This window comes from Chionomys nivalis, chromosome 14 (assembly GCF_950005125.1).
Source record: "Chionomys nivalis chromosome 14, mChiNiv1.1, whole genome shotgun sequence".
Lineage (NCBI taxonomy): Eukaryota > Metazoa > Chordata > Mammalia > Rodentia > Cricetidae > Chionomys > Chionomys nivalis.
Window position 1 is genome coordinate 6,442,243 of NC_080099.1, and position 17,556 is coordinate 6,459,798.

The following is a 17,556-nucleotide window of genomic DNA, read 5'->3' on the forward strand; positions in this document are numbered from 1 at the left end:
ACTCAAATCTTCTCCAGACTCTTCCCCAGTGCTTCTTTGCACAAGGGTGCATACCTGGAATTTGTTTATCACTATTTTTATAAAATTAAATAAAATAAATAATTACAATATAATATAATTTGATATTTGCACATGATTTTATATAAAGAATATAAAATCAGTAGTTTACTAATACATATGATGTTTTATTTAGCAATATGAAGCAGATTAGTGACCTACATTTGTATTCCCTCTGGGGAGATCTGCTTGGGTGCATCCTCTCACCAGGTGGTCCCTTTTGCAAGCCTCAGACTTCAAAGTTTTCATGTTTAGCCAGCAGTTGCTTTGCTTCCCACCTGCCCTAGACTTCTTGTCCCTTTAACAAGGTCCTTATGGGGACGCAGGTTATCAAGTGGACAAAGCCCAACAGACTGCTCTTATCCTCTATGGGTTAGCTCTAGCGCTCATGTCTACAGACTAGTCCTATGCAGGGGATGGTCTTCATTGATTTTTGTGTTTAATGTTTGTATGATTTACATAAAATTATGATCCCTTTGCAGCTATTGGGTTTTATTTTTTCGAGTAAGACATTTAGTTTGAAGGTGATTTTTTTTTGAGTTTTTCTCTTCCTGTCCCATGTGTTGACAAATTTCCTCACACGAATTATTCTGCCCCTCATCAGCATCCTCATGGGCACATTTGTAAGTCTGCTTTTTCACTTCTGTGTTCAGCACCATCCTGTTAAAAAGACTCTATTGTCCTGAATCTCTGATGGTTTCAGCTCTTGAAGGTCCTGCGCTTGCCATGGAAAATGGAAATGAATTACTTGTATCCATGAGCCACCTGAGACAGTGATGGTAATTATATGATACCTTCAGAATACTTTTGGGATAATTGAACTTTTTCCTGTGTTGAGGCTTCCAACCCATGAACATATGGCTTTCATCCATTTGTCCTGATTTTGGGTTTGTCTCACGAGAATTTGATAATTTTCAGCATTCAGACTTTGTATTATATTTACACGGAACTATTTTATTTTCTTTAGAATAATTATATATGACAATTGTTCTGTTTCAGTCTCATGCACATACTGGCGGTGTCTGAAACGGATGCTCTTGTGGATTTTACATTCTGTAGCCACAGTAAATTCAGTTATGAAGTCTATGAGTATGGGCAAATTCCTTGAGATCTTCCATTGCACACATAGCAAAGATCATTACGTCTGTGCACTGGGGTGTTTCCTCAGGCTCATGTGTTTTCATTTTAAAACCTACTTTTCCTTATTTTAATACGGCCATGCCTTACGTGGATATTTGCTTGCTGGCATGGTGCATTAGTTTCCGCGACTTTAGTTTGAAGTTGTCTTTGTTACAATCTGATGTTTCTTGCGAGAGCACGCTGTTGTGTTTCTGCCATTGTTTTGTTTGTTTTGTGATACTCAGGGGGCATAGCTGTGTCTTAACTGGTCCTGTTTCTGCTACTTACAGTATAGATAGCTATTGATTTTTTTCTTAAGCCTCAACTCTGCCATTTTATTTGTTTGTATTGTACTCTCTTTCTGGGACTCCGTTTAATTTCATTTTGCCGCCCTCAGTGCTGCTCGCGCTCTATCAGGGATTTGAACTGTGTTTTCTTACTGTCCTAGTTTGCCGCAATAAACAGCGCAATCAAGAGCTGGAGGTGCACGGGGCTTTATTTGTCTTGAAAGTTAAGATTTATCATCAAGGGAAACGAAGGTGGGAATCTGGAGTCAGACACCAAGCAAGGACGTGGAGGAACATTGCTCACCAGTTTGCTTCCCCTGGCTGGCTCCGCTATCTTTTTTATGCAGCCCAGGACCTAGGGATGGTGCCGCCCACAGTGGACTGGGCCCTCTTACATCAATCAATTAGCAATCAAGACAATGCTCCACAGACATGCCCACAGGCTCCTCTGAAGGATGTGATTCCTCGTTAAGATTCCCTCTTTGGGTTCTGTCTAGGTTTCTGTCAAGTTGACAAAAATTAACCACCACACCTGTTTGCGATGGTTTTAATTGCACTGCTTTGAATATGTTCTTAGTGGTACCCATGGCACTCCATTGTGGGATTTCATCTCTGCAGGTACACTACCTTTCACTGAGGGTTTAGGACCTTCCTGGGAAAGAGACTGTCTGTGCTTACCCACACCTCCACCCTTGCTTCTTCTGGCCTTCCTTGTCCTAACACCGAGATTATTTCTTTGAACATTTACTTTCCCCTTAAACCATTCTTTAGGAAGAACTACTAGGGCTAGAGAGATGGCTTGGTGGTCAAGAGTGTAAATCTCTCTTGCTGAGGACCAGAGTTCAGTTCCCAGTACCCACATGAAGTAGCTCACAATCACCTGCAACTCCGGCATTTAACATTATCTTCTGGCCAAACCTGCTCACAGACACACAGACACATGCACACATTGAAACTAAAAATAAAGTCTTAAAAAAAAGAAGAGCTCCCAACACCCTTGCCCTCTGCTGTCCTTATCTAAGAGTGTCTTTATTGTCATGTTATCACCAAAGAATGGTCCCCAGTCCTCTAGCAGACTGTGAGTTTGGGATGAGACCCTGCTGTCACGTAGGTCAGAGTGAAGCAGATCCTACACCTTTCTTACAGCTGAGTTCAAGGCTTTCCCTGAACATCTGGGATGTCAAGCAAGAGGCTCTTGGCTTAGCTTTACTGGGCATCTTCTCTGGGAGGATCCAGCCTTTCTGACCTGTGTTTGTGTCAATCAATCCTTGCAATGTTTTTAGCCATAGCCCTCCACACCTTCAGCTTCACTGCCGGCTTTGCTTCTTGGGTAGCTATTGCAAAACATGAGTCATTCATTGTGCCCTTTGGGACATTAGAGCTGTCTCAGTTCCTTTCATTCTGCTTTCTCTCTATTGTTATGATGGTGCAAATCCTTCTGATCCACCCTCAGCATCACCAGCTCCATCCTTCATCATCAGCATCATTCTAGAGCTCTTTTAGTGTGATTTCACTTTTAGTGATTTCAATTTTTAATTCTGTGATTTCCCTTTGGTTGCTTTTAAAGACAAAACTTTAAATATTTTGCTGCTGCTGTGTGTGTGTGTGCATTGCATGCACATGCATGCTGAAATCATGCCTCTGTGCATGTACATATATGTTGAATGTGTGTCCCTATGCATGTGGGGGCAGAGAATGAGGATGCCAGGTGTCTTCTCTGTCTATGGTTTATTCCCTTGAGAGAGAGTCACTCAGTGAACACAAATATCAGGAAGGACAGTTCGTTAATGAGCATCACCTGTCTCCACACACCACCGCTTGGGCTAAAGACATTTGCAGCCCTGCCCTGTCTTTCTGTGTGTGCCGTGTATTGAACTCAGGTCCTCACACTTGCAGAGCAAGCACTCTCACCCACTGAGCTGTTTCCCCAGACCCCTTTGCTGAAATAGTTTAATTTCTATCATTTGTTTCAGGGTGAATTCTGGATTGTTTCTATGGAGGTTTCTTAGGATTCTTGCTGGAGCGGGCTGGAGGGATGGCGCAGAGGTTAAGAGTGCTCACTGATTTTGCAGATGACCCGGTTTGGGTTCCTATCAACTACATGTAAGCTCCTATCTCTCTGTAATTCCAGTTCCTGGGAATTCTGCTTTCCTCTGTGGGCTCCTGTGTACACAAGGTGTGCAAACACACACTCAGGTTTATACATATACAGATAAAAGTTAAAGAAATACTTTTAGAATCCTTCCTGGGGAGTCCAGATACTCCAGGAGCTTCCTGTGGGTGGTACCTTGTCTCTTATTTCAGCCTGTGCAGGACCTCAGGTGGGCGAGCCAGTGAGACAGGCGGCACTGGGTGATTCATTCTTTATTAGGCCAAGAACAGGATTTTCGAGTTTCCTGGTGCCAAGAAGCCAGGAAGCCATCAGTGCATAGCATAGAGGGTCTTGATTAACTCTTCTCTTCCTGACTTTGGGGACTATGAGAAACATACATGAAGTGGCCTGCACACAGACAGTTATCACAATGTGTCTAGAGCTAGAGAGTGAATTCTGGGCTATAGATAAAGCCGTTGAGTCATCAGCATATAAATGATAATTAGTGCTTTACCTAGGGATCAAGAAGATGGGAATAAGGAGATAAAATGGCAATGTGCAAGAGGAACAGAAGGTAATGACGGAGGAACAGTAATAAGAAGAGCCCCACAGGGAAAAACAAGGGAAACATAACAAAAAGAAGTAAGCAGAGAGAAGGAAAGCAGAGAAGGGAGTTGATTGGGTCACTGGAACTGAATGGGGTTAGCCTGCCTCACTAGGATTCTGCGTGAGCAGGAGCCCGAGTTCCCGCTGCTCTGCCTTGAGTGCTGTGGCTATATCTCAATCCCAAGGAGTGGTCTGAGCAGAACTGTGAATGAACCCTGGTGCCCTAGGGATGGCTCTCTTCCCACACCAGCCAATAGAAGTTGGGTTTCTGTGCCTCTTCAAGCCATCGCCCCTCTCAGACTGCTCTAAAGGTCTTGGGCTGGGAAGATGGCTTAGTGGGCGAGATGCTTGCTAGTCACCTATGAGGATTTGACTTCAGATCTCCAGCACCCATGAAAAAGGCAGCCGTGGTTATGTGTGTCTGTGATCCCAGGGCTAGTTAGACTGTCTAACTGAAACTGCAAGCTCTCATGTTCTGTGAAAGACCCTGTCTAAAGTAGTAAGGCTAAAAAGTAATAAAGAGCGAGCCTGAGGTTAACCTCACCTGACTTCTACACTGGCATGCACAAGTCAGTGCACCAGAAGCACATATGCACACACACAGCCACATGCTCACACATAGACATACACACATAAACACACACATACTCACACATAGACACACACAGACAAACACACATATATAAATACACACAGATACATATGCTCACACATAGAAACACACAGAAAAACACACACAGAGATCTTCATATACTCACACATAGGACACACACACTCAAAAACTCACACACAGACACATATGCTCAAACATACACACAGACACACGCTCACACACAGACATACACACAAACACACACAGATATACACACAAACACACTCACACACAGTCACACATTCAAACACACACAGACACACACACAAACACACACATACAGACACATACACTCACACATAGACACACGCAGACACCTATACTTACACAGTCATACACAGAGATGCGCACACACACTCACAAATAAACAAAGCTCTTTAGGTGACCCTTTCCACCTGAGCACCATATCAGGATTTGTACACAGTGGAGGTTTTCCTCGCCACTCCCTTCTCTAGTTCCAATCACTGCTGGATGGCTAGTGATGGCAGACACTGGGGATTAGCCTCCCTTGCCTCTTTGACTTCTCTCTCATGTTCCTCTTCTTTAAACAAAGTGCTCACCCTGGAGATCAACATCTTATGTGGTATTTATTCCTGCAAAGCTAAGTACAACAAGGATTACTTAGTCCCTAGTACCTAGGGCTGGTGATGTGACCTGGATACCCTGGGCTGGTGACGTGGCATGGATACCACAGGCTGGAACAGTTATACCCTGGCTCCACATTTCCCAGCCACTCTCCTGGTTGCATTCCGATGGAGATGAAGATAAATTGAAATGTGCTATTCTCTTGGAACCTCACAAGACATGCTCCATGGTGGTTTGATGCATGCTGGAGCTGGCACTTGCCAGGGCAAGGGAGCCAAATGTTACATTTTCAGGAATTTTGTGAGCCAGTTGACATCAAGTGGTTAGCTTGAAACCAGCCTCGGTAGGAGACTGGCAAACACTGCACATTGGGTTTTTGTGTTTTTGGAAAACCAGTTGCTAAACATTACCAGCCCACAGCTACGATCATCTTTTGCATCTTTGGATTGCCAATTTTATTTAAAGAAAGACTTTTACCACATTGTTTAATTTTTTTCTAATTATTTGACATTTAACTTTGTTAATTAGCATATTTCATCAGGTCTCAATACCATCCCTAGCTCTTGGCACCCCAAATCTGATCAACTATACATACAAAATCTCCTACCATCAGCAATCGGGTGCTATAGGCACAGAGCTGTGGTGAGGGACAGGCAGTACCAGGAGCTGATGCTGAGGATACTCCATGTTTGTTACAGGAAGGATATTTGTTGGGACAGAATACTCACAGTCCTGAAAGGGAGCAGGAGGCTGGTGATGGCCCAGTCGTGGCTCAGGTGTTGTTGATGAGGATGCTGGCCCTCCCTGGAAGCTTCTGGGGCTTACACCTGCTCCCATGGAGTGGCTGCTACAGGGGCTGGAGAAGTCATTCTCATGTTAGTGTGACTCTTTGGGTCTCAGCATCCCTGATGTAGGCCTGCACCCTCACTGTGGAGACTGCAGACAGTGAAGGAACTGGCTTGCCCGTTTCTTAAATTTATTCCCACTGTGAGGAATTCTTACTCACAGGAAGAAGACAAGAGCCAACTCTGGCACAAGTGGTGGGAGGTCCCAAGTCACAAACGTCTTCCCACCTCCGTAAACCCGTACACATTCTTTGTTTAACAAACCTGTCATCGATCAGATGGCCAAAAAGTACTCCCTGGCTTCTCATGAAGCAAAAGCCTGAGTTTGGGTGAGTGTGCACCTGCCTCCAGATCTTGTATCACAGGCCATAAACCAAATGGCAGGCTGTGTTTGCAGTGAACATCACAAGGAGGAGGAAAATGAAGACAGAGTACAGCCAAAGATCCAGCAGGGATTTCTCTTTAGCACACACCCTATGCTCGGCAGGAAGCTGGGTGCAGGCTAGGCAAGGGCAGAATGAGGGTGGCGTGTCAGAGGAATGGGGTGCCCTCAGGGCATCACCGGACTCTAACCTCTTTTCCTTTCATGCTGGTTTCCCCACCCAGATTTTTTTTTTAACTCAGCAGTATGTTTCATAGACATTTAAGTGCTCCAGTGTGAGGGAGAAGGCTAGCAGACGGCCCCTGTGCTGTTTGGATGTAGCCCAGGGCCCTAGCCTCCATAACCCCATATACGAAGGATGGAGGCAGAATGGGAACGGGGAATCCTAAAGTGGGTGAGTGCCACATGCCATAGATAGCAAGTTTTGGGCAGAGCAAGAGCTAGCCAATTTGCTCACAGTAGGAGGTAGCCATCCTGCTTAGCAACAGGGGTTTGGTAGAAGGGAGAAGCTGGAAGGGAAACCAGTGATTTGGGGTACAGAGGAAAGGGTTCTGGGAAGGAGGAAAGCCTCTTGGTTTTACTCCTTAAAAAAAAAATTAGGTTGTATACGTTCATTTGTTTTGTAAAGGCCATTCTGATATTTTTCATTTTATGTGCATTTTTGTCTGATATATAAAAACTGTGTATAGCCTATCTTGTTCCGTGGTATTTCAGCAATCGAGAACATTGTACAGTGTTTACATTAGGGTAAGCATATGCGTGTTTGAGGAAACAATAGTCATTTATTTATTAGCTTTTAGAAAGTTAGAGGGCTCTACTGCCCTCACCTCCCTACCTGCCACCGGTGGCCCTTGCTGACACTCTGTGCACACATCCTGCCACCAGTGGCCCTTGCTGACACTCCATGCACACATCCTGCCACCAGTGGCCCTTGCTGATACTCCGTGCACACATCCATCTTCTTGCAGAACCTGGATGAGGCTGCAATGAAAATGCTCCTCCTGTAGATTAATCGCAGGGAAAAAAGAGAGGTAAGAGCCAAGGGGCAGCAGGTGGCCTGTTGTCCCATGTGTTCAGGGCTGGTGTTCCCAACCGAGGGCAGAGGAGATCTGAGTGGAGAGGGGACAGCAGTCACCACCAGGTAAGATGAGCACAAAGCGGTCTCCTCTCATGTAACATGTATCACGCCACTTGGGGCAAGGTAGACATGCTTCCAGTACAGAGATGATTCTTTATACTTGTGAGACACATGGTGAACACATTCTGTTCTCAAAATTATATAAAAATATGATATAGTAATCTCTTTATCCAGACCTAAATTTCTTTAATGTCTCATATAACATTGACTCCAAGAGAATCAACAGTGAAATATATTATACATATAATATATATTATATGCATATCTGATATTTATTATGTATCAAATATATATAATATACATATCTGCTATTTGTTGTATTAAGTAAATACTCAGGTAAATGAGAAGCAATCCTAACCCAAAATCTACAATCGTGTTTATTGTTACTCCACTCCCAAGTGAGCTTTTAAAGAGCTTTACATGACACTATTGCTATTTATCAAAACTATCAGCATTTCATGATGGCAGTCATAGTTGACGACTCCCAGGCAATGTCAGAGTGAGGATAACACAAATCTGCTATATAAAAATCTATTGTTGGATAGAAGGAACATGGAACAGGTTTGTTTTTAACCTTAAATGTTTTTTATCTGCTAACAGATAATCTCCTAAGAGTAGTGCTATTCCTGATTTGGTGGTGTTCTTAGAGAAGAGGTCTTTTGTAGTGCCGTTCATCACAATTACTTTAATGGCAGACTACTCAAACAGCATTAGATGGGCTGCTGTCCACATCTAAAGGAGGAGCCGTGTCGCTGGCACACCTTTGTTACTGCACAGGGATGTTTGCACAGCAACCTTCTCCCCTGAAAGAAGCCATTCACGGGCTGAAAGGGAACAGGGAGGGGAGAGCGGCTGTCTATAAAATTTGCCAGGAAGAATCACATTTTGATGGAATTGAGATTGTATCAACTTGAACTTCTAAGAGAAAAGAACCGTTTCGAAATTTTTGTTAACCTTTTAAAGTTGATTTATTTCTAAAAACCCATATTGAGGATGAAAAGAACTCTTCTTTTGTGTCTTAAAAAAGGCATAAGAAATACAAATGCATACTGTTCTTAATGGTTTATAAAAAATACCTTGATTCCTGTTCATGATATATACATACAAAATTACATCCCAGAATGCCCTCCTTCCCAAGGCTCATAAAAGCTCAAAATTACCATCAGGTGTCAAAATTCAATTGCCTTAGGCAATCCGCGACTGTGGCCCCAAGAGTGCAACACACCGGCCAGCTAACAAAGCTCCCTTCTCCGCTCAGCTCCTGTTGCCACTTAGGACCCCACAGTGGGCTCCAAGAACCTGACGTCGGTGCTGATGTGAGAGATGGAAAGATCTAATTGATACGAAAGCACATTTCTTCCAAAATTAAGTGAGATAAACAGTTGCAATGCAGTCAACCTGTTGCCATGGACCGGCTCAGGTGATTCAGTACACGGCATCACTCAGGGTGGGAGACAAGACTTCATGAAGAAATATTTGGCCCAGATAGGCCTCGCTACACAGAACTCAGGACTATTCACTGTTCCATCCCTCTGCCATCATCCATTTCTTCACCGTCATCCACCCCATCCATCTTCCACCACCCATCCTAACCACCAATGCATAGTTTGAACACTCTTTGCCCCCGCCATCCATCCCTACCCACCCACTTCTCTCTCTCTTCTTTCACTGTCTGTCCTTCTGTCCATCCCTTTCTTTCCTTCATCCTGTCTCTAAACCTTCCCACTGCCTTAATCTGTTCCCCATTATCTGAGTTTCTGTGTGACGGCGGCTCCTTTAGACAGTAGGGATGCAGCTCTGGGAAAGCATGGCCTCGCCATGCACAGCTCCGTAGGAGAAATACTTGATCATTTGAGCAATTTCAGGAAGCCCTACGTAGGTCTGTAAATGGATAGCTGGCTTCCTTGATGACTGAAAAGGGGCTGGGACTGAAGATTGATACAGTTCCCCAGGAAGGAACGAAGAAATGGAGTTTGTAAAGAGAGGAAGACTGCAGAATGACAACGGCACGCTGAGGACTTTCGCACAGCTGAAACATGATGTCAGGACGAGAGATCAAAGTGCAGTGTGTAAGTTCAGGGTTTCAAAGTGTTTGATGACGGCAGTCTTATTTAATTAAAAGCTTCTCCCACATTCCAATAAAAGAATAAGTACCTGTGTCTTATTTCACTGCCTTTCTTCTCTGTTGAAGGTGGACACACCCATGGGGGGATGGGAAGCTTGTTCCTGTTCACAGGACAAGACACATTCACTGTGAACATTGCCACCAGTTGTGGGTCTAGCAAGGGAAATAAATGGTTTCCCCATGGAAACAGAGTCATACTGTGGCAAACCCAGCCTGTAAAAGCATGTATCTCCCGGACAACCATTCAGACATCTCTTCTCTCAGACCCTTGGATAGGCATGGAAGTTATTTGTGCCTAAGATTAATGGAAATTATACCAGAGAAATAGCTGGTAACAATTCAGAGTCTAGAAATCTGAAATATTCCTGTGGGGGGGGGCAGCCTCTCAACGGCTCACACTCACGCGCACACAAGCACACACGCTCAGTCACACACTCAACGCCCTTCTTACCAAACAAACATCAGTAAGGAAGAAGTTCGACTCAAGGCTAGAGTGAATCCCAACCCTACTTCCTTTGGAAGCGTTTCCAGGTGACTCTTTGATGGTCACCCCAGCCACGCCTTCTCTGGTATCTGGACAGTGGCTGTACCTCTGTTAGTTGTGGCCAGCGTCTGCTGCTCTTCCTATCAACCTCAGAATGCACAGACACTTTCAAAGAATCGAGCCAATAACCAGCGAAGACACTAACGCAGGATGTGACATTTTACGGTGGCATATGAGCCACCACAATCTGTGTCTGACAGGATGGGGCCTCTCCAGAGTGGTCACCCTGGAGGAGGGTAAGCCCTCAACACCTCAGCTACTAGCCCTCCCTGAAGGAAGCTCTCCAACACTTCTTAACCCTCCCCATCGAAGCCTAAGCCTGCTTCCTCTCTGCCCCCTCTTCTAGGAGAGGGAGCAGCTGGTCCCCTCCTCCACACGATAGCCCTTCACATCCTGAAGACGCTATTAGGTCAGCTCCCTGCTTCAGGCTAAGTGAGCGTAGATCCTTTAATCTTCCTTCATAGCTCCTATTTTCCGAGTCTTTAATCGTTTCTGTTGCTCTCTACGGAATCCCTTTCAGCTCGTTAAGCCCTGGTGTGTCACCTCTTTAGAGGGTGGCAGGATGGTGGAAGAGTCAGGCAGCCCCAGCTTAGGAGCCTGCACCCTCCAAAACATAGACAAGGGGCGTCCAAAATGTGCCTGTGATCCCTCAGCTGGGGATCAGATCCTGGAAAACAGTGTCTCTTCTATAGCGGAGAACAGACCTTGGGAAACAGTGTATCCTTCACTGTGGAGAAGAAAATTCCGACAGCAATGAGCACAACACACTGATCAACAAAACCAAAACACGCACACGTCATCCCGTTTTCATGGTGGCTGCATGTTGCTAGTTACCATTCCCTTGTTCAGATTGCAGAACAGTTTCGGTGTGGATTTTCATCATTTTCCAAGTCCTTTTACCAACCCCCTTCCCTTCCAATTACCAAACACTTGCAGTGGGTCACTTTTGTTCTCAGCGTAAGGTCCAGGTCCTTTTCCATCAAATTTCACATCGATTCAGCACAGAGCCTCAGAGGTAAAACACAGCAGGAGACACCTACCTGGATGTCCCCTGGCTGGTCTTTAGCCCCCACTAGTTATCTCTTGGTGGGATAACTGGGGCGTCTGGGTACCTGCCGCAAGGACAAGACCACAGGGAACCCTTGCCCACCCAGGAAGTGCAGGCCGACCATCAGTGCTGGGTCTCCTTCTCCCCTGACCAGCATTGAGTTAGATTTCAGGGTCCTGATTAAACCCGGCCCGTTCTCTTTGGTGTTATCTGCAGCTCCCAGCCCGGGTGCCCTGTGCACTTAATGAACTTGCTCTCCTTCCTATCATCCAGAAAATTGATGAAAGTGCCTAAACAGCATTGAGCCTGGGCTGCTCCACGGGGAAACGGCACTCGTTCTCTCCTCTCATATCGATATCGAGCCATTTACAAGTATGCTTCGAGTGCCGCCACCGAGCATTAGCGCGCTTATGATTTGGGTCATCTTTTTCCTAGGTGAAGTAGAATTTCACAGGCCGGACACCATGTCCTGGGAATAAGGCAACGTGGAGCCTTCTCCCAGGGACTCATCTAGGATGCCGATTTCCTGCCTTGTTAAAATCACCCTGTTGATTTGCTTTAGGAACAAACTACTTAGGAAAGCAGCTGAGCTTTCTGAAGAAGGAATAATGACCTCGGCTCTCTCATATTTTCATGCACATTCGTGTTTAAAGACATCACGGGCATATTCACATGTGAGAGGCAGATGGACACACTGGCCTGCTCTCAAATTCTCAAAGATTCTCTCTCTCTCTCTCTCTCTCTCTCTCTCTCTCTCTCTCTCTCTCTCTCTCTCTCTCTCTCCCTTACTTCTCTCTCCATGAAAATATTTCCATGAAGATGTCTCACTGTGGATGACTTTGAGATCCTTTTGCCTCAGCCTGCTGAGTGCTGAGATTCTGGCCAGGTGCTATTACTCAAGTCAGCTGATTGTCTTTGCTTTGAAGCTGTTAAAGTTCTCACTTCCAAAACAAAAAACCTTTCCTGAGAATTTTAGCCATCCGTATGGAGTAATCACTGGTGAGTATTGTCTTCTCCAAACCTTGATAAGGAAGAATGGCTAGTTCCCTCCCCTCTCAGACCATGTTTGCTTTTTCTCTTATTTTTTTAAATATTTATTTATTATGTATACAATATTCTGTCTGTGTGTATGTCTGCAGGCCAGAAGAGGGCACCAGACTTCATTACAGATGGTTGTGAGCCACCATGTGGTTGCTGGGAATTGAACTCAGGACCTTTGGAAGAGCAGGCAATGTTCTTAACCACTGAGCCATCTCTCCAGCCCCCTGCTTTTTCTCTTGGCTACTACTACCTGAGAGCTTCCAAGGGAAGCCGTGGGTTCGACTAGGGAGGTGTTCCTTTCCTGAACTTCTTAAGGCCTCACCTAGCGTGGTCTTTGTAGTAGTCAGCAGTACGGAGCACGCATGGCGTCTTTATGTTGGCTAGGAAGGGGCAGAATCCCCTCTGTTGTAACCTGTCTGCATGAAGGGGGAGTGTTCCTCCTCATTTAGAAATGAAATAATATTGTTTCAAATGTGGCAATTTCCTTTTATTCTTGAAACAAGCAAACTGTAAACTGTCAAACAGAACAGGATAAAAGCATAATTACTACTTTTATTTATCCATACCATATTAATGTGATATAATTATCCAGTAAGCAGACAGAATCTTATGAATATTCAGCAATCACTGCAAACCAAAAGCTGCAGACTAGTCAGTCTCAGGAACACATAAAGCGAAGAACTTTAAAGACTGAAATAATTTTTCTCTTTTAAAACAGCACATGGGTACAGCTTAAAAACCCATGCCTTTGAGAACAGAATGCCCTAGATTAGAGAAAAAAGACTGGGAAAAGACCATGGAATTTGGGAGCAAATGCCTGGTCTTAAAAATTAGCTAGTATATATGGATTTCTCCCAAATTTTGTCTCATTCCTCCAAGCTAACTTTAAGAGTTCCAAAAACAAACAACAAGCCAAACAAAATCATGAAAACTGGACAATCTCGACAGTAAAAGAAAAAGGAAAGTTGAACTATTAAGCAATTTGGGCTCATGTGGGTAGTTGGCATAGCATCCCAACTTCTAGCGCAACACCGGGAATGGACCAGAGCCCATCCATCATCAGAACAGATCACACAGTGTCTGAGGGCAGACTCTTGGGCTGGCATGGGGGAAGAGATGCACATGGTAGGAGAATAGGCCCCTGATTGTAAAGCTTGGTGGGAGCTTAGGGTGGCAGGGGAACAGTCTGTCCAGCAGGAGGCTGAGATGCTGAAGGTAAACCTAGACTTCATCAGGAGATACAATGCATGCAGAGCCAAAGAGCCGAGTTGTGCTGCGCCAAACACAGAGACCCTGTGGCTGCAGGAGTCAGAGCTCAGAAAGCTGTCTGGGCTTCCAGTGTATGTCCTGGAAGGTCTGTTTGTACAGTGTGCACACCCCATGCCAGCCTGGACTCTTTGCTCTCGCTGTGTAGATGCCCCATGTGCAGCTTGGACTCTTCTCTTTCCCAGTGAGGATCGCTTATGTGCAGCCTAGACTCTGACTTCAGTGTGGACTTTCTGTGTGAAGCCTGGACTCTGATCTCACTGTGGACTCCCCGTGTGCAGCCTTGTCCCTGACTTCACAGCGTGGACTCCCGTGTGCAACCTGGTCCCTGACTTCACAGTGTGGACTCCCTGTGTGCAGCCTGGTCCCTGACTTCACAGTGTGGACTCTCTATGTGCTACCTAGAGTCTGACTTCAGTGTGGACTCCCCGTGTCCAGCCTGGTCCCTGACTTCACAGTGTGGACTCCCTGTGTGCTACCTAGGCTCTGACTTCAGTGTGGACTCCTGTGTGCAGCCTAGACCCTTACTTCCGTGTGGACTCCCGTGTGCAGCCTAGACCCTGACTTCATAGTGTGGACTCCCGTGTGCAGCCTGAGTGTTTACCTTGAGAGTGTGAACTCCCTGTTCAATCTTGACACTCTATTTTCAGGTTTGATTCAGTAGATTTGGTATGCACATTCACCAGGTTTCAGGACTAACATTGCTGTACATTATCTTCCTCAGATCAACACTGATGTGAAGGAAACACAAACAAGGAAGCCCTGACTATAAAACCAAGCAGGTCAGTCTTATATGATATACTCTGTCTCTGTGCCTTGGCCTTATTAATCGGTTTACCTTACTTTACCTACTTAGGAAATAGATTTTGAACATTGTACACTTTTGCTTTCCTGTTACAGATGGAGAAACAAAAGCGGCGAGAGAGAAAATTACTTTCCAAAGGTAATTTCCCAAGAGCTGGTAGGAGCATCAATTCATTCATTCACTTATTCCGTGACTATTAGCTGAGTAGTTACCATGTCCTCGTTGAAGAGGGACAGTGATGAGAAGCTCGCACAGCGTTCCATCTTCCCCATGTCACCGACTAGAGTGGAGGAGAGCATTTGGATGCTAGTCACACAGACTCTGTAGGCTTATTAGAAGGTGGTGGCTATCACAAAAAGGTAACCTGCACTCCCCTGTATATCCTGAGCTCAGGTAAATGAACAGAGAGGATCCAGGGGAAAACACATAGGGGTTGTTTTAGCAAAGGAATGGTGTAGGCTATACCTAGTAGTGGGCACAAAGGAGGAGATGGGTGTGTGGTGAGGCTGGGGCGCTGGCCGGGAACCTAGAGCTTCACCCTCATTGCCACTGGCTATTCAGTTCATTCTCAGAGGTGCCCAGGCCGAATCATTTGGTTCTGTGGGCTAAGAGTCTCTTCTTTTGTTTGTGAGCACTGGGAAGAAATGACATCTCACAAGCTTGCATATTCAAGAGTCATGCTGGCTGTTTCTTGTCAACTTGGTACATACTTGAGAACACAAACATCAACCGAGAAAATGCCTCCCGACGGGGCATGGTGTCACACAACTTTATCTCCAGCACTCTGCAGGATAGAGGTAGATCTTGGAGTTAGAGGCCAGCCTCATCTACAGAGTGGGTTCTGAGTCAGTCAGGTATACACAGAGAAACTGCGTCTTAAAAGAAAAAAAAAACTGAGAGAGAATGACTCCATTATATTGCTTGTAGACAAGTCTGTAGTACATTTTCTTGATTAATGATTGATGTAAGTTGACCCAGCCAATCAAGGGGGTGGGTTGTGCTACTCCCAGGTGGATCCTCCTGATTTGTATAAGAATGTAAGCTGAGCAAACATTGAAGAGCAAACCAGTAAGTAACACTCCTTCATGGCCTCTGTAGCAGTTCCTACCTCTATGTTTGTGCTTTGAGTTCCTATCCTAATGTCCCTGGATAATGGCCTAGGGGCTGTAAAAGGAATTAAACTCCTTTCCTTTCCAAGTTGCTTCTGGTCACAGTGTTACAGCAATAGAAACCCTAAGTAAGACAGGAAATTGGTACCTTACTCACGAGATACTGCTCTGACAGATCTGACCATGCATGTTTGGAAGAATTGTGGTGGCATTTCAACTTTGGGGTAGAAAAGCCATTAGTTGTTCAGAGCTCAGTACTATTCTGTGGGAGCCTGGGAGATAATAATGCTGAGAGAAATGCAGATAGTGCAGGCCTAGCCTCTGAAGTTGCCGAGTGAAGGCTGAGCATCCCGCGAGGACTCTATCAGAACTGTCTGATAATGTATGCTAAGACTCTGTGGTTCCAGTTAGCTGGGGCTGGAGATGTGGCTAAGAGACAAGGATCACTGAACTGAAAACTTGGCTTGGCTGGGGAAACAGATGTAGCTCAGCTGCCCCTACACAGATTGACTCACGTTTGCTCCTCTGTCAGTACGTGAACATTCAACTTTTTTTTTTATCAACTTCAAATAAAGATCCCCTGTAGTCACTCAAAAGCAGGAAGGGTATTTTCCCTGAAATACGAATTATTCCGTTTATATTTTGTTGTTCAGAAGCTGTGTTGAAGGACTGGAGGCATTCTCCCACTAGAGTCTGTCCTGGTGACTTAGTGTGAAGTAGAAAGCATCAGTGTCTCAGAATTTCTATTGCTGCCATAAAACACCACGACCAAAAGCAGCTTAGGGAGGAAAAGCTTCTTTCATTTTACACTTCCAGGTAGCAATCCCTCACTGAGAGAAGTCAAGGCAGGAGCCTGGAGGCAGGAGCTGAAGCAGAAGCCATGAGGAATGCTGCTTGCTGGTTTGCTCAGCTTGCTTGCTCATACCACCCAGGACCACTCCAACCAAGAGGGGGCACTGTTCATAGAGAGCTGGACTCTCTCACATCAGCAGTCAATCAAGAAAATGCACCACAGGCCAGTCTGCTGGGGGGTATTTTCTAAGTCCCTCTCAAATGACTCTAGATTGTGTGAAATTGACATAAAACTGCCAGCACAAAGGTCATAGATATGAAATAAATGTATCCTATGTTGATGTTTAAAATATGCAGTTAGCTCAACAGAATACAAATATAAAAGTCAGTTTGTTGTTTGACTAAACCAAGAAGAGGTATGGCATAGACATTGATTCCATATATGCACTTGTGTGTCTGCAAATCTTTGGTAGAACAATACCACAAGAAAATGTGTAACTCATAAGTTGCTGTCCATTCCTGTTGTGCAAGGCAGGTTTCTCTCTTTTACCTTTAGAAGTCATTCATTCTACTGAGTTCATCTGACTCTTCCTTCGGTTTGTGACTGGTGGGCTTACTGCCCCGTGAGATGTTCTTTCTAGAAGAATTATCTGTCTCAGTTTTCCTTGGCTTCATCTTGACATTTACTGTAATCAGAACCCCAACAGAAGTCTTTCTTTCTTTCTTTCTTTCTTTCTTTCTTTCTTTCTTTCTTTCTTTCTTTCTTTCTTCCTTCCTTCCTTCCTTCCTTCCTTCCTTCCTTCCTTCCTCCCTCCCTCCCTCCCTCCCTCCCTCCTTCCTTCCTTCCTTTTTTCTATTGAGTTATACATTTTCTCCACTTTACTCCTTTCTTCCCCGCTCCCTTCTCCCATGACCCCCACATTCTCAATTTACTCAGGAGATCTTGTCTTTTTCTCCTTCCTATGTAGATCCATGTATGTTTCTCTTAGGGTCCTCTTTGTTGTAGGTTGTCTGGGGTTGTAAACTGTAGGCTGAATTTTTCTTTGCTTTATGTCTAGAAGCC

At 44.9% G+C, this 17,556-nt stretch overlaps 1 protein-coding gene across 1 annotated transcript in view; it reads right to left on the minus strand.

The window, feature by feature from the left end:
• The window catches only part of LOC130886980 (60S ribosomal protein L32-like), a 21,792-nt gene extending 6,928 nt beyond the window's left edge, over nt 1–14,864 (minus strand). The window contains exon 1 of the mRNA XM_057789253.1: nt 14,805–14,864. Coding sequence (XP_057645236.1) covers nt 14,805–14,864 — 60 coding nt within the window. The remainder of the gene's footprint in view (nt 1–14,804) is intronic.
• Nucleotides 14,865–17,556: the final 2,692 nt, after the last annotated feature.